This window comes from Cannabis sativa, chromosome X (genome assembly GCF_029168945.1).
Source record: "Cannabis sativa cultivar Pink pepper isolate KNU-18-1 chromosome X, ASM2916894v1, whole genome shotgun sequence".
NCBI lineage: Eukaryota > Viridiplantae > Streptophyta > Magnoliopsida > Rosales > Cannabaceae > Cannabis > Cannabis sativa.
Window position 1 is genome coordinate 82,199,499 of NC_083610.1, and position 26,752 is coordinate 82,226,250.

The 26,752-nt window shown below is 31.3% G+C and overlaps 2 protein-coding genes across 5 annotated transcripts; both read left to right on the top strand.

Annotated features, from left to right (window-relative positions):
• Positions 1-11,429: 11,429 nt before the first annotated feature.
• On the top strand, positions 11,430-17,125 carry LOC115696523 (type IV inositol polyphosphate 5-phosphatase 11). The gene is made up of 8 exons (XM_030623423.2): positions 11,430-11,777; positions 11,899-12,130; positions 12,231-12,373; positions 12,475-12,551; positions 12,655-12,780; positions 12,883-13,070; positions 14,488-14,625; positions 16,792-17,125. Exons 1-8 carry the CDS (start codon positions 11,731-11,733, stop codon positions 16,948-16,950), a joined length of 1,110 nt encoding a protein of 369 aa, XP_030479283.2. The 5' UTR covers positions 11,430-11,730; the 3' UTR covers positions 16,951-17,125.
• A 4,285-nt stretch (positions 17,126-21,410) lies between these two features.
• Positions 21,411-26,500, top strand: LOC115700312 (protein DA1). Of its 4 annotated transcripts, none has more exons than XM_030627893.2 (12): positions 21,411-22,170; positions 22,798-22,949; positions 23,230-23,320; positions 23,520-23,805; positions 23,925-24,048; positions 24,145-24,228; positions 24,519-24,638; positions 24,731-24,943; positions 25,303-25,365; positions 25,465-25,583; positions 25,760-25,818; positions 25,950-26,500. In XM_030627893.2, exons 2-12 carry the CDS (start codon positions 22,839-22,841, stop codon positions 26,258-26,260), a joined length of 1,581 nt encoding a protein of 526 aa, XP_030483753.2. In that variant the 5' UTR covers positions 21,411-22,170; positions 22,798-22,838; the 3' UTR covers positions 26,261-26,500. The 4 variants fall into 4 exon arrangements, with proteins under 4 accessions (XP_030483753.2, XP_030483747.2, XP_030483741.2 ...); XM_030627887.2 differs by lacking the exon at positions 21,411-22,170 and adding an exon at positions 22,198-22,413 and having other exon boundaries at positions 23,928-24,048; XM_030627881.2 differs by lacking the exon at positions 21,411-22,170 and adding an exon at positions 22,200-22,413.
• The last annotated feature ends 252 nt before the right edge of the window (positions 26,501-26,752 follow it).

A 26,752-nucleotide genomic window follows, 5' to 3' on the forward strand; every position in this document is an offset into this window, starting at 1 on the left:
ACTGTAAGCCCTATCCTTTTCGTCTCTGCCGTTACTACAAGATTTTTTGCACACGTGGCACCATATCGAGATTCTCTTCTTTTTATTATTATCTTTTCGTTCTTTGATTACACAGAATGCCTTAGTGGGCCGAAGAGAGGCCCATATCCATAATAGTTTTGACATTTGTTTGACTTTCTTTTCGAAAATACGTAATTTGGTTTTAAATTTTATATAAAAAATAAAAAAACAGTTTTTCATGTGACTGCGTAGTTATACTAAATTTCCCTTGATGTCCCAATGTTCACAAAAAACACAAACAGTTACAATGATCAGCTTACAATGTTCACTAAATTATGGTCCGGATCACCATTCTTCTCATTTAGTGATAATATTCCATTGAAATCCTAAACCCTAAATCCCCTACACAAATCCATAATAAATGAAAGAAATCTTTAATCCGTCTTAGGAGTTGCCATGAATCTTTCTTAAGTTGTGTTTTCGAATTACCATAGAAGCCTCTAAAGCGCCATAAATCAATCCCAGGACATTTGACAAGAGCATCAATATGTCCTTTTGGGTAGGATTTGACATGAAATAAATAATAAAAAAAGTTATAAGAGTAGTATATTATTTTATGGTATATTAATTTATTTGCTATTGTATATCATTAAGAAAAAAAAAAGAATGTAAAAATTATATTTAAATTTTTAGTATATTTATATTTTATTATGGTAAATTTGTTGTATATTAATTTTTCACTATAGTATATAGTTGAAACATATTTTATTAGGATTTTAATTTGCTAACATGTATGTTTAATTATAAATTTAACATTCTAAAATATAAAATCATTACAACTACAAATAACACATAAAAAAATTACCAATCCTAACAATGATGATAGCAAAATAAGTGTCTTCTTCTGTTAAATTAATTTGATTTTCTATGCATCTTTTATACCTAAATTTATTCCCTAAACTAATAGTTATAGCTATTGAAAAAATGGACATGCATTTCCCTAAACCCTGAAATACCCCTCCCATTTTTCTCAACCTCTCTCTCTCTCTTCCTCCATTCTCTCTCAAATCAAACCCAAAACCCACAAAGCCTCCATGCCGAGCCACCTCTTCCACCGCACAAAACCCACGCCAATCCACCTCCTCCACCGCACAAAACCCACGCCGATCCACCTCCTCCACCGCATCGCTCGACCGTCGTGACCACCACGAAAACTAACCACAACGAAAATCCACGTCAATCCACCTCCTCCACCACGAACCCATCTCGACCAAACCACCAGGCTCAATGCAGTTTGATTCAGGTCCGATGCTCATGCGAATGGGTTGGGGAAGACAAAGACCCGATGGGTCCGATGGGGACCCGATGGGGTTCGATGCTTGTGTTGGATTTTCTCATGGGGTCTGATGGCACCCGATGCTGGGTCTGATGGGGCCCGATGGTGTTGAGTGATTTTTCAAAAAAAAAATTGTGTTGGTTCTGATGGTGGGTCTGATGGGGCCCAATGCCTATGTGTTGTTCTCTTTTTTTTTGTGTGTGTTGGGTCCGATAGGGCCGATGGTGGGGGCAGTCGGTTGCGTGGACGGTGGGGGCGGTCGGGTGTGGGTGGCTTGCATGGACGGGAGTGGGTGGTCTTCGTCTGTGTCCGGTGTCCATGCGGTTGAGGGTATGCGAGATAGAGAGAGAAAGAGAGAAAGAGAGGGGAAAGAGAGAGGGGAGTCAGATTTGAATGAGGGGAGTGATGTGGGAATTAAGTAAATGTTGTCCTATTTTACCAATATAGGGTATTTTAGGTTTAAGGGAAAAATTTCCCCTTAATGTAAGGATAAAAAATCAAATTTCCCTTCTCTTTCTGTAGCAGTGTATTGTCAAGTAATGAACATGAATCTCTTTCTTGAATTGTCAAACACCTCTTTTACATAGTATTCCACAGAGATCTGAGTTCTACCTTGAATAGAGTGGATTGGTACTCAACACACTATAGGGCCGATTTGGAGAGAGAGAGAGAGAGAGAGAGAGAGAGAGAGAGAGAGAGAGAGAGAGAGAGAGAGATTTGAATTCAATAAAGAGAGATCAAGCTTTTTCTGATTCACTTAGAATTAAGGTTTTAATGTTTTTCACCACATACTTGTAAATCAAAGCTTTATCATATCTTGTTTGTTTTATTATACTAAATCAGGTACGTAGTGGAAGAGTTTCGTATTATCTAATTATCATTATACCATAGTCCCTCAGGATCTCCAGATGTGTGTACATTAAATCAAAACAATAAAAGATATAAGTTTAGAGTATACCTCTTGAAGCCTATCAGGGTATCCTCGAAACTTCTTATAAGTTGTATCCCTTAATCTAGTTGATGAGGAATTAGCAATTTGGACTCACACCAGTGTTTTTCAAATCGATCCATCACACACAAGGAATAGTTGGACTATTAGGATAAAGTGTATAACCTTATTCTTGTTAAATTCTGAACACATGAGCAAGAACAATAGAGAGAAAAATAGAGTTTCTTTCTCTCTAGTGAATTTAAAATTTGTAGTGTCAAAAGCATTGTTTGATTTCTCAAATTAGGCTTCTATTTATAGTAGTTTATGTTAATTCCATTTTTGGCAAATTTAATTGACAAAAATATTTTATTATTCTTTGTATATTTCGGCTGGCATATATTGATATGGTTTCCCTATTTGTGTATATCTAAACTTGGAAGGAAAGTTGACTAGCTTTCCTATTTTTGGAAAAAAGGTAAAAATGGTAAGTTTGGTTACCCATTTCTTTTTTATCTAACCAGCTGTGTAATCTGATCTTGTGTTGAGTTTCCCATTTTCTCAGATCAGATTTCTTGAAGAGAAAACCAGAGATAAACTTTCCTTTTCTATAAAAGGAAAGTTGTAGTTACTGCCCACGATTCTGTAGGTACAGAAACGGAAATTCCTGGACTGATTGAAGAATTATTTTAGGAAAGTTTCTAGTGGGTTGAGGTCTTGTTCAGACCGAATGTAAGCTGTCTATGAGATGTATATTCATTATAAATACATCCTATAGCTGCTAGGTTTTGTATCTCTTTCACAAACTTAGAATTGTATTCATATCTTAAGGAAAGAGTGTCTTTGTTTTGTTAACTCTTTTATTCACTTTCATATCTTAAGAAAAGAGTGTCTTTGTTATGTAGAGAAGAGTTGTTCTACTCTTACTAGGGGTGTGCATAAATCGATCCAATCCAATGAGAACCGACCGATCCAACTACAACCGACCGCCAAACATTGGATATCCAATTGTGATCGGATCGGATTGGATGTTATTTTTAAATATCTAATTGGATCGGATCGGATGGTGGATGGGGTGTCTAAAAATCCAATACATCCAACATCCAATCGAACTAATTACTATTTTTATTTACTTTGGATGAGTAATTAGATTTTATATTATTATACGTCAAATCTATATGTATATATGAAAATTAACATGAAAGTTTTACTTTTTTTTTCTTGGATTGGATGGATCCAGTCCAATCCAATACATATTGAATTTAAAATATTGGATGGATCCGATCCAATCCAAAAAATACTAGGTCTAAAATATTAGATAAACTCAAATTAAACAAATAAATATATATGAAATACATCCAATGGATAGAACCGATCTAATCCAACATCCAATGGATGTTGGATCGATTGGATGACGAAATTAATTGGATCGGATCGGATGGTAAAATCTAACATCCAATATATGATTGGATCGGATCTGGATAGGCCTAAAAACATTGGATGTGATCCAATGAACACCCCTAACTCTTACTCTGTTTATTTGTTGTTTGTATTGTCTTGAGTCTGTATTCAAGTCTACAACGAAGAAGAACATCAGTGCACCTTCGGGAGAAGGGTATTTACAAGCTTTCGGGAGATTGCTTTTGAAGTCTTGCATCGGGAGGATACAAGCACACAACCTTCGGGAGATGGTTGTATAGGCTTTCGGGAGATAGCCTTTAAGCCTTGAATCGAGAGGATTCAAGTACTCTTCAAGGTGATCGAAGGGAGTTTGAGCTCTTGGAGTTTTATCAAGATTCGGTTAGTAGGTGGAATACATCAAGCTTACGGCATACAATAAGAGGGAGTCTATTTATGCATAAGTCAATTACTTTGTATTTTTGATACCGATCTAATGAATCTTATCTCTGGGCGTGGCCCCGTGGACTAGTAACAATCTGAAAGGATTGTTGAAATCACGTACAAAAATCTTGTGTGTTTTTTACTTTTATGCACTGTTTGTTTTTCTGGGTTTCTCTGGAGTTACAGAGTTGCATTCTGTAACTACAGAAAACTGTTTTCAGTACCAGTTTTATTATTCCGCATTTAATTAATCACTTAATTAAATAATCAAATTGGAAATATTAAAATACGGAATTTCAGTTTAGTCTCTTTAATTAAATCATTATTTAATTGTTTAAATAAATAAATATCTATAACCGAATTCAATTACTAATATTTATAAAAGAATCTCTCAACTACTTGAGAAAATATCTCAACAACCTTGAAATATCTATAACCACTTTTCAAATTAAATATTTACCTAATTGAATCAATTAAATAATTAATTAACCCAAAAAAACAATCTGATAGGGACACAACATTAGCTAGGCGCCTACTTTATTGTTTAGGACAATGTTGGTGTCTTTTGTCCTGACAAATATTGTATCGATAAATTTTGTTTTTTTCCTATTTAATTAATTTGAAAAAATTATTTAAATAAATAAATTACTATTTTATCAATTTAAAATAGATTTTCTTCGAACTCTTCATACAACTCTTTATCTCTACTCTTGACAGTGTTTTAAGGTAGTGATTCAAGGACCATAGACCTATAATTCTAAGCTTCAATAAACTAGATTATTTATTGAGTCTCATTAACTAACTAATCTCTTGTTTATTAATTTCATGGTTACTCCACTATAACTATGGAATTGCACTCTTAGTGATTATAGAATTATATTTACTGAGTTTAACTGCAGTGTCCATTGATATAATCAATTTTAATGATTAGCCCTCCATGTGTTGGTTTACAATTAGTTTTGGTCAAAATACTATTTTACCCTTCTAATTACTTCTTTACCTTAGGTTCTATTAATTCACTAGTGGAAGTATAATTCAAGATCACATCTAAATTTGTGCACAACATTCCAGTTCTAGAATTATCACTTAAAGAGAACCAACATTCGATCAATTAGCAAAGTCAGGATTCTATAACTGTACACCATGTCCCCAACCATCCATGTCATTAGATTTCAAAAATAGAAGTTGTAAGAATCATTTTATTTAAGAAACTTTAATGAGTGAATCAAAAAAACAAATAACATGAACAGGAGTTCATGATAACTCAGGAATTATACCGATCTACTATTAATCATCATTATGATATAAATTAGGTCTTTATGATAAACGACATGTTGATAAAGACAACTTTATTCATAGTGGTCCTTGTCATATATAATCTCTATTATATGCAGTACCTTCACTTTGATGTCTCACTACATCCGTAATTCGAAACAAGATTACTTGCACTGAAGAACGGGTATCACTGAATCGTACTAGCAACCATTGATTAAATATTTCATAACTTTAATGTGTCTCTGACTATTTTATTCATAACTAAGTGGTCTTAGTTCCCTGTACAACTACAAGTCACAACCTCATATATGAATAAAGAATTTTTTGATATTTAATATAAATTATTCAATAATAAATTATTAACAATATAACATTCACACATACATCAAAAGTTTACTCTTTATATAATAATAAGAAATGTCTTTACAGGCTTTTCAGAGCATAAACCCTAACAATCTCTCACTTTCCTAAAAGCAAATTGGACATCTCCCTTAGTCCCATATTAGCAATATGACCCAAAAATATTTTGTTGGTGGCGTCTTTGTGAATGGATCTGCGAGATTATGTTTCGAAGTGATCTTCAAGACCGTCACATCACTTTTGTCTACTATACTCCTTAGTAAATGGTACTTTCTCTCAATATGCTTGCCTCTCTTGTGGCTCCTTGGTTCTTTGGAGTTGGCCTCCACTCCACTATTGTCACAGTAGAGCACCAGTGATTTTTTTTACTTCTGGAACTACTTCCAAAGTTGTGTAGAATTTCTTCAACCAAACTGCTTCCTTAGCTGCTTCACAAGCTACTATATATTTGGCTTCCATGGTTAATCTACAATACTAATTTGCTTAATGCTTCTCCAGACAATAACTCCTCTACCAAAAGTAAATATTGACCAGATGTTGACTTTTGACTATCTTTTTTTAATTGAAAATCAGAATCAATATATCAAGTAGGATTTAACTCTCCATCATAATATACAAGCATGAGATCTCTCGTTCTCCAAAGATACTTGAGAATGTGCTTTACTACAATCCAGTGTTCCAAACCTAGATTAGATTGATAACGACTAACAATCCCTACATCGTAGCATATGTCAGGCCTTGTACTTGCTCTTCAATGGTATGTACAATCTGAAGCTCCAGCTGGGGCAGTGCACATCTCCAGCTTGTTGCAGGTAGGGTAGAGATTATGATTAGAGGCCCTCACATAGCTAGGAACTCACGGAAGGCCTTAGAAAGGTATGCAAGATCACTTCGACATGAACCAAGAGCTGAAGTCCTGGAGGTAGCAGAATGTCCTCCAAAGTCTCAGCGCTATGGATGTGAACCTATCACCTTCGGAGAATCAGACTCCTATCATGTTAGCTACCCTCACACGATCATTTAGTTATTGAGGTACAAATAGCTAATATGATGGTGGCCAGGATGATGATCGATGACAAAGCATCATCAAACATCCTATTCAAGCAAGTCCTAATCAAAATGGGTTTGACGTTAGAAGACCTGGAACCATGCGAGCAACTTATGTATGGTTTCAGCGGAGCCGACATTGCTCCATGTGGTAAGATCAAATTGCCACTCACAGTTGACACTAACCCAAGATAGACCACCATCATGGCCACGTTCATAGTAGTGGACGTGAAGTCTCCGTATAATGCGATGCTCGAAAGGCTAGCTCTTTATGACCTTCGAGCTATATCCTCAATGTACCATTTATCCGTCAAGTTCCCAATGGCGGATGGTATCGATTTTCTCCTCTGTAATCGAGGAACTGCCTACGAGTGTTATAACCCTTCATTATCACTTGCCAAGAAGACCTCCTCTATTGCTCTGGCTTCAGATGGGACGAACAAGACCTCCCCTACTGTTGTAACACCAAGGGGGATGAGCAAGGCCTCTCCTGCAAAAGTCGAAGAGATGACAAAGACCTCTAGAGTCCAAACTATGGAGATGATGGAGACGGCACCTAAAGCCACTTGAAAGTGCACCTAAGACAGGGACACATTAACCCCTGTTTTGGGAAAATTGACTCGGGAGCTGGTCCGACCGAGGAACTCAAAGAACTTCCCTCAACACATCAGACCTGACCAAGGTTGTCAAGATTGGAACAAACTTGACAGAGATCTTGAGTGAGATGCTCATGGCTTGCCTCAGGAGAAATCAAGACATTTTTGCTTGGTCGCATGAGGACATGATCGAGATCCATCCCCAGGTCATCTGTCATGCCCTCAACATAGAAAAACTTAACTTTAAGCATGTACAACACAAACACAGGCTCCTTGACAAAGAGCGTTCCAAAGCTCTTAAGGAAGAAGTTAAAAAACTACAACAGAATAACTTCATCAGGGAAGCTTTCTACTCGGTTTGGGTATCCAAACCTGTTCTGGTGCCAAAGCCGAAAGGAAAGTGGAGGACTTGCATCGACTTCACCTACCTCAATAAAGCATGCCCTAAAGATTGTTTTCCACTACCACGAATTGATCAAATGGTGGACGCGACAGCCAGTCATGAAGTTTTCACATTCATGGATGCCTATTCCGGCTACAAATATATCAGGATGCATGCATCAGACGAAGAGCATACTAGTTTTTGAACTGATATCGGGCTTTATTGCTACAGAGTAATACCTTTTGGACTCAAGAATGCAGGTGCAACTTATCAAAGACTATTCAACCAAATTTTTCATAACCAAATTGAAAATAATATGGAAGTCTACGTCGATGATATACTGGTTAAGTCGAAAAGATCTGAAGACCACATCAAAGATCTAGAGGTGTGCTTGAACATCCTGGGAGAATATCGAATGAAGCTCAACTCGATAAAATATGCCTTCAATGTCCAGTCAAGAAAATTTCTCAGATTTATTGTCAACTCAAGAGGTATTAAAGCGAATTTTGAGAAAATCAAGGCCTTGCAAGACATGAAGTGGTTGCTGCGATAAAAGACGTGCAAGGCCTAACAGGACAAATTGCTGCACTTAGTAGGTTCGTCTCCAAGTCAACCAACAAGTGTGTTCCCTTCTTTAATTAACTTAAAGGAAGCAACAAGGGGTTTGAATGGACCAATGAATGCAAGCAAGCCTTCTAAGCTTTCAAACATCATCTAGCCAAGCCTCCCATCCTATCCAAGCTAATAGATGGTGAAGAATTATACATCTATTTGATAATCACCAAGCATGCAACCAATGCTGCTCTGGCGCGTGAGGAAGAAATGGTACAACATCCTGTCTACTACATCAGCAAACGTCTCATTAGGGTTGAGTCAACTTATCCCCCACTGAGAAGCTAGCCTACTACTTATACATGGCCTCCAGAAAGCTAAGGCCATACTTCCAAGATCACACAGTCAAGGTGTTAACTGACCAACCACTTAGGCAAATTTTGATAAAGCCAGAATCATCAGGGCGCCTACTCAAGTGGACAATTGACCTAGGTCACTTTGTACCAGCCTCTAACAACAATCAAAGGACAAATATTAGCAGACTTCATTGCTGAATACACTGGCCTCGACGAAGATGATCCCATTGTTTGTGAAGAGCAAGTTCACATGCATGAGACTGTAGCTCGGGAGTGTTGGAATTTATTTTACTAGAATCAAGATTTACTAATATGTATGCTTGATTAACACCCTAAATATGAATTCTCTAAAAATAATGAAATGAAACACATAAGAGTTTAAAAAACCTTACATCGATGACAGCAAAATAATATGTCTCCTTTCACTCAAATCTCTAATCCTTGTTCCTCTCTGTCACAGAGTAATAACAAGATCTAAGCCTAGATCTCCTTCCCCCTTTCGGGTTTGGTTAACCACCGTCCTCCGCACTATGATTGAGTACTTGACTTGCTATGTGGGCATGGTACTCTATCACTAAGGCTTGAATATGATGAAGAATAATGAATAAGGTGCAAAATCACTATAGAAAGGAGTCTCTCATCTACTAGTTGACAGAGAATGAAAACTAAATTTAGTTAGTTGAAAGTGTTGGATGAGATGAGAGCATCATGTTCCTTTTATAGTATTTCAACTAGGGTTTAGGATTTAATTATGTGGACTAAAAAAGAATAAAATAATGGAAAAAAATCACACTAAGTGGTCGGCCATTATGTGGGCCTCACTAGTTACAATTTTACCACTTTATTTCAACTATTTATCCTTCTTTCAATAATACTATATTTTTCAAATTCAATCCCATAAATGTCAAAATTATTTATTTAATAATTATAATTAATTATCTAATAAAATAGTCATTTATCTTATTTATTAATTAAACCATACAAAGTCTCTTAATTAATAAATAAACCCCAAAACCTCTTTTCTTCACAATTAAGCTATTGTTTAGTAAAAATTCATAAATAAGACATAGTCTAATTCTAGAATTATAATTAATTAAAACTAATTAACTTAGTCTGCAATGCAAGCAGTATTATCTCAACTAGTATGGAGATCATGAGCTTATATAATCAAGCTTCCATTAAGTAGAATTATACTTGGTAAATTCTCTAACTTATTAGTTCTTCCTTGCGCCACTATAGATTCAGAATTGCACTCTTAATTATATAGAACACTCTATATGTACCAAGATATAAATACGTTATGAATTATCTATTGTTACAATCCACATAGTCAAAGATCCTCTATAGATGATCTATATCAAATAAAGACAAATTTACCGTTCTATTCTTCAATGTATTTTATCCTTAAAATACTTAGCTACCTATAGTTACTGAAATGAGGCCTCAATCATTTATTTCTATTAAGCTAAGCTCAAAAAAAATTATCGTTTCACTTCTAAATACCTATAAAAGCTATAGATTCCATATCTATGATTAGTGCTCCCACTCAATTGAACTAAATACTTATGCCACTTATAAACTTGAAAGTTTGGGTATTTATGTCGCTATTTACCTTATTATTAATTAATAACTATTTTTTCATTATTTTTTTTAGAATTGAATATGGTATTTTTTGTGTTACCGTTTCTTCATTATTGCTCTACACCAACAAATATGTAGAATTCAATATTAAATTGTACTAATAGTGATATTAACTTTTTATAAAGTGGTGTTGGATAGCATTTCTCTAAAAAAAAGAAAAAATAGCAGACATACAAAAAAAAGTTTCTCCAATAATATGTTAGAAAGTTTTGTCAAATTTTTCTATATAAAAAAAAGTTATGTTAACTTCAACGCACATTAAAATAATAAATATTCATTTTTTCATTAGTTTTACACCTTATTATAATTTTATTATTAATTTTGACTTATTTATTATTAAGTCCTTTTTTTTTGCCATTACTTATTTTTTCTTTTTTTGACATTTATATGCATTACAGAAGAATTATAGAAATTGTAGTAAATGTGTCATTTATTGATTTTTGGTGCTAACTTTTAGTCTTATGTACATTGGATATAGTCCTATTATTTGGATATATTTGTCTCGGTAGCAGTAATTATTTGGACCTGGGCCAGTCCGTTAGAGTTGGACTACTTTGGTTTGGTTTCTGCTAAAACCTCAAGCTCCTATTGCCTAACAACTGGTAAATTGGTTTGGGATAAGTTGAATAATATCTCGTTTTTTATCCATTAATTAAAATACACTCATATTATATTTTATTAAAATATAACTTTTGTGAATGAGTTACCCAATGTATTTTCATCATTCACTTAAATTTAATACATAATTTACATTAACCTAAAAAATATAATGAGATCATTATCTATGAAAATAAGTATAAACATAAAAATTAAAATAAATAAAATAAAGTGAATTTACAGTATAATTTTTAATTTTATTGGTTTTGGTTACTGACTTTTGGACCATTTGAATCCAAGTCCACATATAACGTTAAGTAAATTCAAGAAGACCTAGTTATTATTGTATATTGATCAGTTACATGTTTTGAAGAATCAGAGATTGTTGTTTTCATCTTTGATTTAACTTCTCTTGTTTTGTCAATAACATACAAACCTAACTCGTGGAAGAAAACGAGTATTATTTCAACTATATATATTTCCACATATATATATATATATCTTGATATTAATTAATTGTAGTAACGTATAATATATACATATCGGACTCATTTTACAACTTTTTGACTTATTCCTTCGTTTCACCGCCTAAAGATCACAATTAATTATATAATATATATAATATATAATGTAATGTAAGAGTCAATGTTTACAAATCAAAATAATCCATGCCATTTCTCCATCTCTCTTTTATCTCTTATCTATCCAATATTATTTTCCATTTTTAATTTCTTTTAATTAATAGATATAATAATACATTAATTATCAAGCAGTACTACCACAACTTTGTCGAATCAAAGAAGCGCAGGAAACTAAAAATGGGAAATCTGATCAGCTCCTCCAGTAGTGATCATGCTGGTAAAGGGTATATATATACCATATCCATCTCCCTTCATTAATTAAGCTGTGAAAATGAGAATGTTAATCAATATATATGATTAAATTGTGCTAATTTCACAAATTATTAATTATTGGGTTTTTGTTAGATATCGCAATGAAAGATGGAGAACGTGGAAGAAAAACTCAAAGGTACTTTCGAACAAGGACAAGCCTAATAACAAAAGTAGTAGTAGTAGTGGGCTACAAAGCCATGGTGGAATTAAGACCATAAAGCCCAGAAACTTTTGCAATGATGATGAGTTACGTACCACTACTGATGACTCATCATCATCCGATGATATATGCATTTGCGTAGTCACTTGGAACATGAATGGCAAGGTGAGTTAATTACACACATATTAATATAATTATTATGTTATGGACAAAATTTTGTTGTGTTGTTGTTATATATATAAAATAATATTAATTATATATATAGGTATGTGAAGAAGATTTGGTAGAGATAGTGGGGAACAGGAACAGGAACAGGAGGCAATTTGATCTTCTAGTCGTAGGTCTGCAAGAAGTGCCTCGCCTAAACGTTTCCCAACTTTTACAGGCAACTCTACTTCAATCTTACATGTACGTACCTCAACCACACACCACCTACTTTTTAAATATTAATTCTTATTATTAACTCTCTTAAATATAATAAACTAATTCTATGGATTAAATTAATGAAGGTTATTAGGAGAAGCCATCATGCAGTCTTTGCAGTTATACGTTTTTGGGCCAAAGGGATCAGATTCGTTCACCAAAGGTATAGTGCAGTACTATTGATTATGATCTATATAGTTTTGATTTTTAATTATTAATATTGGATAAATAATATCTATATGCATATACATATATATGTGTTTCAGAATTGAAGGTAGATAAGTATGCTGTTAGGGGCTGCGGAGGAGTAATTGGGAGGAAGAAAGGTGCAGTGGCCATACGCCTCAACTACAAATCTACACAAATGATGTTCGTTTCTTGTCATCTCTCCGGTAATTAATATATATATATATATATATATATAACACAAAAATATATATTACTTTTAATTTTTCATAATTATTTTAAGTAAATTAATTTGATTATTAATTCAGCTCATACTAAGAAAGTGGAAGAAAGAAACTGGGAATGCAGGCACATATCACACTCGCTCTTCTCAAAAATATGGAACCCTTATGAGAGACCCACCCAGATTACTGTTTGGTTGGGAGATCTCAATTACAGACTTCAAGGCATTCATTCACATTCCGCCAGGAATCTCATCCATAGAGATCTCCACAAAGTAATAAATAATTAATACTCCTTATATATATAAAAAGTATTGCTATTTATTATTTATTATAAATTATATAAAATTTCGATGTTAATTTATACCGATAATGACATGTTATTTGTTATGGTCTTTTACACCATTAAAATGCCCTTACCATTTCTCATATAGTCATATATATTTTTATATATACCAGCTAGCCTATATAGAGAAATGTTAATATGTGCACCATAAAAAGTTATCAAATGCTAAAGAAGAACACTCATAATGCCTAACATTTCTATGAAGTGTAGTATTGTATTATTATATGTAGTCCCAATTAGTTTACTTTAATAATAAGAGAAATGGTAAGGAGCACGGTGCCAAGCACCACATAAATTGAGTTAAGTGATGTGATGCAATTTAATGTTGAGTTATACACATTTTGCTTTAATAAATTATATAAGAAATTGCTAACTATTTACAACACGTATATCGCGATATGATATTGAGCACCATAAAATACCTAATAACAATATTCTAATAATAATTATAAAAAATTGATAAGCATTTATATAGGGCGTGACTCTAAAAACACTACAAAAAATTTTATTTTTAGTCATAATAAAATTTGTAACTAAAAATAAAAAAATTGTGACCAAAAGATTCGTGACTAAAAGTATTAGTGACAGAAATTACAATTTGTTGTGACTAAATGTATTTTTAGTCATAATACTTGTTGTGACTAAAGTTAAATTAGTGACAATTTATATTTAAATACTATGTTTTAATTACAAATAATTTTTTTAATGTGACTAAAAATTACATTTAATTATAAAAAATTTACGTAATTATTTTTTATAATACAGTGCTAAGCGCATAGTGCCTAATATCATTGGAAAATATTGTTATTACAGTAGAACCTCTATCCAAGAATACACTTGGGACCAAATAAATTATATTCTAATTGAGAGGTTATAACTCAATAGAGTTACACTAGAAAAAGAAAATTAAAAAACTAAAAAATATCAATGTAATAACAATAACAATAAATAATCATTAGTACTATATTATATTAAAATTGTTTTAAAGTAAATATAATGTTCATACATGTATTATAATTTGAAATAAAATTATTAATTTTACATAAATAAATTTACAAAATATATGTATATATTTTATTAAGATGTAATTATTCTTATATAGAGTTATTCTTATTTATAACTGGACCAAATTGGGACTTGATTTTTTTATAACAAATTAAAGGTTATTCTTAAATAGAGTATTCTTAAATAAAGATTCTACTCTATTACATTTTAAGTCCATAAAATTTAATTTAATAATAAATAATATAAAAAAATAATAACAATTATGAGATGCCACATAGTTATATGAGTTCATTAATTATGATATAATTAATTAAATACATGTACTGATATTTGATATATAGGTTCTGAGGAAGAAAGATCAGCTACTGCAAGAAGCAGAAAGAGGGCACATCTTCGAAGGATATTGCGAGGGTACATTAGCATTCAAGCCAACTTATAAGTACAATGTGGGAACAAACAACTACGACACAAGTCACAAGGTACGCCCTACCTTGTACCTACCTACGTACGGTACCTCTACAAATATATACTTATATTTATATTTATATAGTCATCATATGGTACAATGCTTCTACAAAAATTCTTAAATTTAACCATCTAAATAGTTTAGAGAAATTTTTAATGGAAAAAAAAATTCAGAGGACATGATTTGGTACATGTCAAACTTTAGTTTTTTTTTTTTAATTTAATTTAATTCATATGTTTCATTAATTAATTTGACAATATACAACAAAAATATTAAAATCAATGTACAATTTTTATTTTTATTTTAATTTTAAATAATGTTATAATCGCACGCTATAGTTATATGAAAAACTCCCTTTTTGAATGAGTTGAAATCATTAGAACATGGAAAAGGGGAAAAAAAAAACTATACAATAATTATTGTTGATTCATATATCCATAGGGGTCCGTTTGGTACGCAGGATTGAACTGAAAAGGATTGGACTGGACTGGATAAGATTGGATTATGCTGAAAGTAATCATGTGTTTGGTTTAAAAATAGACTGTACTATTTTATTTATTTCTTTTTAGAAAAAGAAAAACTTAAATTAAAATAAAAATATATAATAATAAATTAAAATTAAAATATATAATAATAAATAAATAAAAATGAATGATTCGCAGCAAAAAATAAAAATAAATAAATTATAAACTAAAATAAAATAATATATCCTATATAATTAAGTATATACTATAAATATATAATAAAATATTTTATCATATTTTTTATTTAATAAATAATTAAAATAGTAAAATAAAAATAATTAAATAATATAAAATTGTTTATCTTAAACACTAATTTAATATAAATATTAATTTTTTTAAATATTTATATAATTTTTTTAATAATTTAAAAATAATATATAATTTTATTGTCTTATTGTTTTTTTTTTCCAATCAATTTAAGTAACTATTATTTAATTAATAATATTCTAAATTTTGAAAATTTATGTATAATAATTTAAAATTATACATTTTTACTAATTTTAATGAATGAGTTTTTGATAAAAAAAATGTATAAATAAATGTGTGATAATTATTTATTTTAAATTCTTATTAAATTTAAAATATATCAATAAAATTAAAATTAGAAAATGAAAAAAAATCTCACCGGCATGGGATTATTTATCCCACCATGCTGGATGAGATAATCCTAGACAGATGAGGTTAGCTGGATTAGTTATTCAGACTTCTAACATGCCCAAACATTGAATTGGATAAATTAGCCTGTCTAATCCAATCCAATCCTGTGTACTAAACGGACTCTAAGTGAAAACAACAGTACAATGTGAAGCTTGCCGCAAAAATAAATAAATAAAGAGTAGTATATATATGAAACTGCAATATAAGATTTACTTTAAGATAATTATTGTAATATATATGTTAGATTAATATGAATTTAAAGGTATATATATGAAAGAAAAATCTTATATGAATTTATGGATTGAACATATATAAAATAAATAATTGAGATTGTGCACTTGATAGGAGCTTGGAGACCAATAATACTCTACATTTATATATGTGACACATTTTATCAAATCTCTTCTACTATTAAATTTTAGAATATTTGGGGAAAATAATTAAATTAGGTAACTCAGTAAATGGTGACCATTAACCTTAGAATATTTTGTCAATAAATAAATCCACTTTGATATATTAAATTAATTAAAATAATAAGAATTTGATTTAATATTACTACAAATAAATATTCTAACAAGTTAAAGATTAGTTATTATACAAAACAAGACAATATGATCATTAAAATATTAAGGAAATGGTTTGTCAAAAAAAAAAAAAAGGAAATGGAATGGACTCAACTTGCCTTATTTTGTATAATTTAATGATATTGTGGTTTTTGATTGAGGAACATGAAGAAATTGTTACATATTAGAAAATAAATATTTGGTGCTGTTTTTAGTGAATGACATTCTCTATTCAAAAAAAATAAACAACAAGTAGTTTCGTTAAGTAAAAGCAAAATTTGACAAAATCATTAAACAAAAAACGACATGAAGTACATTTATAAGTTTCCACAAGAAACGACATTAATTGGTTACATGCATAATTATATATATATATACTAAATATATTCTTTTGCATATACAATAACATATATGTATATTATTATAATAACACAGGTGAGAGTGCCATCATGGACTGATCGAATTTTGTTCAAGATAGAAGATATGAATCATGATATGGATGCAACTTTGCACTCTTACGAATCAATGGACGATATATACGGCTCTGATCACAAACCTGTCAAAGCTCACCTCTGCTTAAGAAGAAGATCATAAATACATAATAACTATATACATTCTTATAACCCACCACACCAATATATATATTTACTTATTTAATTACAATATCATCTCTTAATTCATTAAATATTTTTTTTTTATAAGGGTGTGTTTGGAAAGCCACAATGTAATTGGATTTGTGTGTATTTGGAAGTAATTACACAATTTGACATGTTTGTCTGACCATGTAATTACACTGTAACTGTGTAATTAGAAGTAATTGAGGGGTTCCAATTACACTTTCCAATTCTCATGACCCCCATGAGAATTGAATGTAATTACACTGTGTAATTACTAAAAACTTTCCATATTAAACATTAGTTACTAAAAAAATATTATTTTCCTTGTAATTACTAACTATTTTGCCAAACAAGATATTAGTAATTCATATGTAATTACCACTTCATATCCAAACACACCTTGCATTTTAAAATATAGTGTAATTACTACACCGTGTAATTACTACCTTAGGTGTGGAAGTAACTGTGTAATTACTAGGTATGGTAATTACTAGGGTGGTAATTACATAGTTTAGTAATTACATTATATATTTAAAATGCAAAAGGTGTTTGGATATAAGGTGGTAATTACATATGAATTTCTAATATCTTGTTTGACAAAATAATTAGTAATTACATAGAAAAATAATATTTTTAGTAGCTAATGTCTAATATGGAAAATTTTTAGTAATTACACAGTGTAATTACATCCAATTCTCATAGTTGGAGAGTGTAATTGGAACCCCTCAATTACTTCTAATTACACATTTACATATTACAAATCGTAATTACCTCCAATTACACACAAATCAAATTATATGGTGGCTTTCTAAACGTAGTAATTATTTTATTTAGTAATTACACAATTACTTCCAAACGCACCCTAAAAAAATTAATATTAGATGAGTACTTGTTTGCCGATAATTTGTAGCTGAGATCGACTTGAAATTTCAACGATCCAATTATCGTGTGTGTGGACATGAAGACTTTAATTTATAATTAATTGAAAAAGAAAAACATTAATTTCCGTTTGGTTTTATTAGGCTTTTGTATTATATATGTACATATTATGTAAATATGATCATTCACCTAATATATAAAAGCCATCCTTGTTGACGTTGACCATACCTTCCCACCAATGTCTTTAATTCCATTTTTGGAAGAAATTAAACCGGTTTTGTTCAATCATGATTTATTATTAATATGAGTATTGTATAAATGTACATGTGAAAATGTGTGTATAAAACTCACTACAAAAACCTTTTTTGTTGCCATAAATAATAAAGATATTTTTTTACAAATTTATATATTGAATTTTAATTAGCGTGTCGGATTAATATTTTTCTTCTTTTAATTAATATTCTATATATATATATATTTGATAAATTAATAATAGTAAAACTAAAAATTATATTTGATCAATTAATATATATAAATAGTAAACATAAATATTATATTTCAGAGCCTAATTAGTCACTGTGGTCTACACATCAATATTTGTGATTAACTAGTACGCGTTGTTTATTTATATATATTTATATATTTACCATCTTCATGACTTTTTGTTGTTCTCATATAATAAGCAAAAAATATGGTGTATAGTTAGTAGAGATATAAAGAAGGTGAACCCTTTTCTGTTTCATTGACACTTAAATATGCCATAATATAAGGGTGGATAGGTAGTCATACAAATATATGTTGACATCTTAAAAAGATTGTGTGTTTCAATATTTATAAAAATATTATTAATTTATATATATATATTTATGTTTATTGTTAATCTTATATTATATAAGAGTCGTAATAAAAGCTTGCAGAATTGAAATCATTTAAAAGTCCACACATCATATATATACCTCACGTTAGGAGCGTTTCGTCATTTATCAACCACTCCACCTAATCAATTTAATTTGTAGGGAATTCTTGTCAAAAAAAAAAAAAAAATACAATTTAAGGGAATCTAATAATTAAAAAAATAAATTGATTAGGTTCAACTAAGTATCAGGTCCCATAAAAATGAGACTTTTTTATTTTTACGCTTCTAAGCAGTTTTTTTTTTTTTTTTTTTTTTTTTTTTTTGCATTTTTACGAAATTCTACATAGAAACCCCTATTGCAACTAGCGCTGCAATTACTTTAGAAACCCAAACCGTAAATTTGAAAAAAAAAAAGTTAAAACAATAGTTTATGGGATACTTCCCTTATAATTTAATATAATAGCTTTTAGGGAGTATTGCTAGCTAATCGCAACGCGACATGTCGAGAAGGTGCTAGAGTAAGTTTCTTCCTGTGTTATACATTAGGGGTTTTAATTTTAGTATTTGTTCATTAATTATTGGCTAGCTCTTGGTTTAATTTTGGGTTTGATACTGGTATAGTGGTAATTTCGTAGTAATTTTAGATTTGTTTCATTTTGTGTTTTTGGGGTGTGTACATAGTTTTAATTTTGTAGTCACTCGAATAATTAATCATGTTACCATTATTTGATTTTTGGTTTGATTTAGGTTGATAATTTTGTTATTTGATTACATTATTAGCGTTAGTTCATATTATTAATGTCTATAAATAAATTCATATATAAGATGAATGTTACTTTACTAATTTGTATGATTCTAGCATAATCAAAAATTTGTGTGATTTGGGTTTTTTTTTTTTTTTTTTTTTTTTTTTTAATTTTTGAAAGTAAGTGATTTTTTATTATGTGATAGTTATGTAAGTATGACATTTGTATATGAACTAGTTGACAAAAGAGTTTTGATAATTTTGGTTCACATTAGATTTATGATTTCCCCAACAGTAATTGGAATTCACAAACTTTGGTTTGAATTTTTGTTCATATTAGATTTAAAATAACTCATTGGTGGAGTGTTCCAAAAATTAAACATACATTAGAGTTTTAAGCTAACATTGCAAATAGAAAGCTAATGTTTACTAGTATTCAAATTGTTGCCACACTAATAAAACAAAGACATCTAGCGACGACAAACTAACAACACCTTAAGGGATCTAACAACGACAAAATGAAAAAGAAATTTGAGGTCTCGGGAAAATTATAGACCTATTTTGTTTTGTTTATTATTATATCTTATAGGATCTAGTGACATGCATAGATCCCTAAAAACAAAGTGAACGAGCTTTCTTCTTCGATCATTACTCCATTGGTTTCTCTTTATATTGCGCTAAAGCTCTCTTTGTTTCTCTCTGTATGTATATGTCGCCACCATCTTATTGTTCCAGTGTCCTGCTAGATTTGTTTCATGTTCTTTATCAGTTTTGTTTCATTCTGTTCTTTTAATGGCAATTTTTTTGTAGATCCCGAATTCTTCTCTTCAGCGCCCTTTCTTCTTGCTACTAATTTCCTCGTCTATCGTTTCATCTATATATATAGGTATTGAGTGTGTTTCTACTAATTTCTAGCAACAAAATTAACGTCACAAACATAAGTCGCCGACAACAAATCTTGGATATTTATAATTCATATGATTAGCGCAACAAATCAACATTGTCGCAAGAATACACATTTTAGTGACTGATTTCTCGCGACAAGAAAAATGGCCAATGGAACCCTTTTTATGGTGTTTCCTAAATGTATGTCAACCAATCATTTTCTTGACTTTTTATCTTAAAATTACCAACTAATGGTAATCAACTCTTTTCAAACTCACAATAAATAACAAATATATAATTTATAACCTAATAGTAATCTTTCATCTCCAATATAAAAAAAATAAAAAAATAACAATATAACTCATCACAATTTTTTATTGGTAAAGAACCCATCACAATTTTATAAACAAATAATTTCATGATTCACTATTTTAGTAAATACAAACCAATCAATGCTTTAAATTTAGTAATCATTAATTAAAATATTAACAAAATTAGTGAGATTACTATCTACAATTTTTTTTAGAATAAAATCTGCTACTTACTAATGTAATTTTCCTTTTTTTTTTGTGTGTTGTTATACTTTTTTTTATTTATTTTATTATTACTGCAAAAATTTCTGTATCCACATATTTAACTTTATTTTATTTATTTTTAACAAAAGTTATTAAAACCTTTTTTGGTCCTGCCAATAAGTGAGTTTGGAATCTTTATCCAACGGTCATTTTCGTTTTTTTTTTATATATATATATTTATTTTTCATTTAAAAAAAATATTAATATTGTTTGGGTGTCTTTTAAAGATTCTCTCATCACTTTTTTTTTAGGGTACATTTTGTATTAAAATTGAGCTCAAAACTAAACTTTTCAGCTGTAATGTTTTACTTTCCTTGGAGTCCATCTTCGTTTGCTTCGTCCACGCGACGCAAGTCAGCCATAGTACACAACCGCGTTCTAAGTTTAATAATAAATAATCATAACATCATCCAAAAGAAGAAGTTAAAATGATAATAATTATTATTATTAAAAAAAAAATATTAATTAAGTCTTATAGATAGATAGTTAATAGATATTGTTTGTGATTATATATATATATATTTATTATGTAATTATTTTTTGGCTTTAGGTGATGTTTTCCGGTTTTGCTTTACGCTTTCCTCAAAACGATTGCTTTTTGGTCTTGTGGATGAAGAGTTTTAAAAAGTTCCAATTTTGTTAATGCTAACTAAAATATATATGCCTTTCAAAAATTAGGAATATTGATTCCCCAACTGGGTTTGATGGAACTCGTCGTCAATCCCTTTTGGGTTAAGACAAAACCCTTTTCAAACATTCCACCATTTTCTTCAATTTTGACTTTCTAATGGCGTACAATTAAACACATCTTCTTCTATTCTTATGATTATTATTATCATTTTTATTTTATTTTTACTCGCCTTCCTTTATTATTGGGCTTTTTTTCTATTTCTTTTTCTCTATCTTAGATTATTGGAATTTGGATGCACGTGAATGATCTTAAGTTTTCAATTTTTTTTTTCTCGTTTCGTCTGAGATAGTTCTTTTTGGTCTGCCAGATTCTGCTCTGAATCGAAAGAGAGAAATAAAGGGTGTCTTTGTTTTTCTTTCTATATAGTTGTGTCCTTCAATAGATTATTTGTTATTTTATTTAATTTAATTTATTTAGTCGGAATAAAGAGACATAGGCTAGGAGCAAGAATATCTTTTGTTATGACAATGTAAAAAAAAAATGTTGCTTTTTGAGCGAGTTGGGATCATATCTGATCTGGGTATTCTCTACTTCCACCGTTTCTGCAGTTTGTTGATTTGTTAAAGGTGAGTCATTTCTCCACTATTTGATTCTCTTACCTTTTTTATTTCTTTCCCTTTAAACCAAAATTAAAACATATATTGCTCAATGGCCATGTTAAGCTGTAAGAAAGAATCTCTCTGTATTTACCTACAGTCATATATACATATATATATATATACACACACAATGGCCTTGTAGTGGTAAGGAAGTTTGATTTTCAATTTCCATATCTTTGCTGAGTCAATCCTGTGAAGCAAAAATGCCTGGTGGGTGCTTTTGTGTTTGTTTTTCTGCAATCTTATTTTTGTACATAATTAAAATGGTTCTTTAGACCTAATTATTGGGTTTAGGGACCCTTCTGCACTTATTGTAAAACCCAGTTCTTTTTGCATTACAGAGGAAGGAAATCTGTATGATTTCATCCCAGCTTGCTTTGAACTTTTGATTTGCTCCTGAATATAATTTCTGTATCATGTCTTTGATGCCATTCAAAATGAGATTACATTTTTTTTTGTTCCCATGTGTTAATCTTATATGGATGATTGCTTACTTCTCATCTTTGTTAGGCAATAAGCATCTGGAGTCAGAATTCCTTTCTTCACTTGTATTTAATAAAATTGCTTTAACGTATTCTGATGATTTATGTGCAGTTAGAAGCTTAATTGACCATGAGCAGATAACATTGCGCATTATGGGTTGGCTTAGCAAAATTTTTAAAGGCTCTAATCACAAACTTTCAGAAGGTCACTACCATGACAAATATGGAGAAGAGTCAACTTCTTATGCTCCTTCCCATTCAGGGGTAAATAAGCCTATCATCTCACAATCCTCTCTTCCTTATTGCCAATTCCCTGTTATCTTATGATTTAGGACTGTCCTTGTTTAATTTATATGGTTCATTGAGGATGTATTTTTCATATCTTATTATGGATTTTGCTGGCATTGTTTTCTTCAGAATGCATTAGATGTTTGAGTGTTTATGTATGACTAAGAGTTCCTTAATTGCTTTTCCAAATTATATTAGTCAGCTTTCTAATATGCTTAACCCTCCTTACACATTTCAGTTTGGAACTTGAATGTAGGAAACATGGTCTGAAAATGATAATGAAGATATGGATCGTGCTATTGCACTATCTTTATTAGAAGAAAGTCAAAAAGGAAAAAGGTTAATTGGTGAGTGACTCTTAAACTTAAAGCAGTCTTTGTATATTCCATTTTTTTTGCTTACTTTTCCTTTTCTTCCAATGAGTGAATATTTGCTGAATAGGAATAGCACATTCAATTACAAAGAAGTGAGAAAGCCATGAAAATGTTTTCTGCTTTATGTGCTCTTATAATGATAATTGAGTAAAACTTATCCCTTACTGAACAGATAATGATTCTCAACTACAAGAAGATGAGCAACTTGCTAGAGCTCTACAAGAAAGTCTGAATGTGGAGTCCCCTCCCAGATATGAAAATGGAAGTGGATATGGTAATGGAAGTGGAAATGGAAATGGAATTGGATATGGGAATAGTAATGGAAGTGGGTATGGAAGTGGAAATGGAAATGGAAGTGAATATGGAAATGCAAATGGCTATGGGAATACAAATTCATATCCACCCATCCCAACAAGTCCATATCAACCCGTCCCAGCTTACTACCCAATGGGATACAGGTATGTGATTTATTATATGTATTACTGTAATGCCATGAGTTTAATATGTAAATTTTTCCAGGCATTATACATGCTTAAGAAATTTAAACAAGGAGTCCCCTTATTTTATCTTTTTTCAGTAGGATATGTGCTGGTTGCCAAACTGAGATTGGTTTTGGACGGTATCTGAACTGTTTAAATGCATTTTGGCATCCAGAATGCTTCCGTTGCCGTGCTTGCCATCTACCCATTTCTGATTATGAGGTATTTTTAAACCGTTATAATATGAGCTGTCTAAGCAATGGTGCATTGGTATAAGACTTCTAGTCATTTAACTGGTGGTTATTTTCCCTTTTGCAGTTTTCTACATCTGGGAACTATCCTTACCATAAAACCTGTTATAAAGAGAACTATCATCCGAAATGTGATGTCTGTAAGCACTTCGTAAGTATTTTACTGTAACAATAAGCCATCATATCATGATCAATCCTATATCATTTTTTTAAAGCTGGAATCATGGCATATACGTTAATGCATACACTTGTTCAACAAATATATACATCATGAGCATATATATGCATAAATGAGATTTTTTTAAGCACATTGAGTTTTCAACTCAATGTTGTGATCTCACTGTTCAATCTTTTAGTCTTATGTTAAATTTTATGTTAATTTCTTCTATGTATATACTCATAGTCCGTTGTGTTGCTTTTTGCAATATACATCTTTGACAGATTCCAACAAACCATGCTGGTCTTATTGAATATAGGGCACATCCATTTTGGATTCAAAAATACTGCCCTACCCACGAACACGATGGCACTCCTCGGTGCTGCAGCTGTGAGAGAATGGAGGTTAGTAATTCTTAAGCTGTCCAAGAAAACCTAACCATTTTTCTTTTTGGAAATATTTGATACAATGGTGTACTGTGTCTCATCTTGTGCAGCCACGAGACACACGCTATGTCACACTTAATGATGGTCGAAAGCTCTGCCTAGAGTGTCTTGACTCTGCAATCATGGAGACCAGTGGATGCCAACCCCTTTATCTTGATATACAAGAATTTTATGAAGGTTTAAATATGAAAGTAGAGCAGCAAGTACCATTATTACTTGTTGAAAGACAAGCACTAAATGAAGCCAGAGAGGGAGAAAGAAATGTAATGGCACATTGTCAGACTATAACATATCTTACAGATTTTATTACTTTCATGTTTTAGGTTGGCATGTCAGGCAGTGAATAGGTTTTTCTAGCCTATCTTTGTCTATGTTTATGAAATATGCCTAAAGCTCAAGCAAGGTATAAATAGGTTTTCAAGTATTGGAAAAGTGCTAGCAACTGTTCCAAGTGTACTCACACTATAAGGAGTTATTATTCTCTAGCTAGTAGTATCTTTATGCTGGAGATGTGTGTCATTGCTTCTTCTGTGCATAATAAGTTGTAGCATTAGACTATTTGTTTAGAGTCTTGTTTTCTTTTTCTATGCTAAATTTGTATTCAATGTTTGTCAATGGGCAGGGCCATTATCACATGCCTGAGACCAGAGGTCTCTGCCTCTCGGAGGAACAAACTATCAGCACTGTAAGAGTTTTCTGGAAACTATATTGTTTGCACTGTGCAGTTGTTTTTAGCAAAAATTGATAATTGCTGAGCAACTTATTCTAACCTGAAAATCTTCAGATTTCAAAGCGACCAAGGTTTGGAGCAGGAAACCGAGCAGTGGAGATGATAACAGAACCCTACAAACTAACACGTCGCTGTGAGGTGACTGCAATTCTCATCTTGTATGGACTTCCAAGGTAAATTCTTTCAGCACTTTGCATTTACAACTCGAGTTTTAGCAACTTGAAATGGGTTTTCCAAACCAGGCCTAAAGGACAGAGAAACTAAACTCAACTTGATAGTTTCTTATCAAAAGATAAGTATATCCGAAGCTGGTATAAACGTAAAACACATGTTTTGGCTGCCTATGCAGGTTGCTGACAGGGTCCATCCTTGCTCATGAGATGATGCATGCATGGCTACGGCTCAAAGGTGACTTTTCTTTTGATACATATCTCAAAATTAGTCGACATAAAAATCCTTTAACTGGGTTCTTTTTTGTTTCACGAAAATTGGTAGTCTCTCAAATGGTTCTAACGAAACTTTGCTGTGTTTTCTTGAAGGTTATCGAACACTAAGTCAAGACGTAGAAGAAGGGATTTGTCAAGTGGTAGCTCATATGTGGTTAGAAGCGGAACTCACGTCTGGCTTAGATAGCAATGCCGCTTCTTCCTCTTCATCCTCCGCTGCAGCAAAAAAAGGGACAAGATCACTCTATGAGAAGAAGCTTGGTGAGTTCTTTAAGCATCAAATTGAATCAGATATTTCTCCGGTCTACGGAGATGGATACAGAGCCGGTCAACGGGCAGTACAAAAGTATGGTCTTCGGAGGACCCTTGATCATATTCGAATGACGGGGACTTTTCCTTATTGATATATTTTATTTTTTACACCTGACCTGATTATCATTATCAGTCATAGATATCTCATTCATATCATTATAGTGTAGTTTATTTTTTTTTTTTTTTGGGTTGTGTAATAAGTTAAGTTTCCAGAAGTGTTAATTTTGGTTATGGTTTTGAACAAGTACGTAAAAAAAACCAACAAAAAAACAAAAAAACAAAAACAAAAGAAAGAAAAAAAGACGACGACCGCGTCTTCATTTGGCAACAAATATTTCCAAGAAACTATAAAGCGGAACAAAAGATAAAATATTTGATCAATTTGGAGTCATCATTAGAAGAACTTGGGCGCCCATCAAGATCAATAATCGAATCACTGAAAAACATACTTGATTTGCCAATTCAGCATTGGTGTGTTATGCGTTCACAACCTCAGGCGACATGGATGGAATCTCTGTTAGAATCTGAGTGGCAGAGCAGATGATCATACACTTCGTACTGGCTGGGTCTTTTGATTTTGGTAC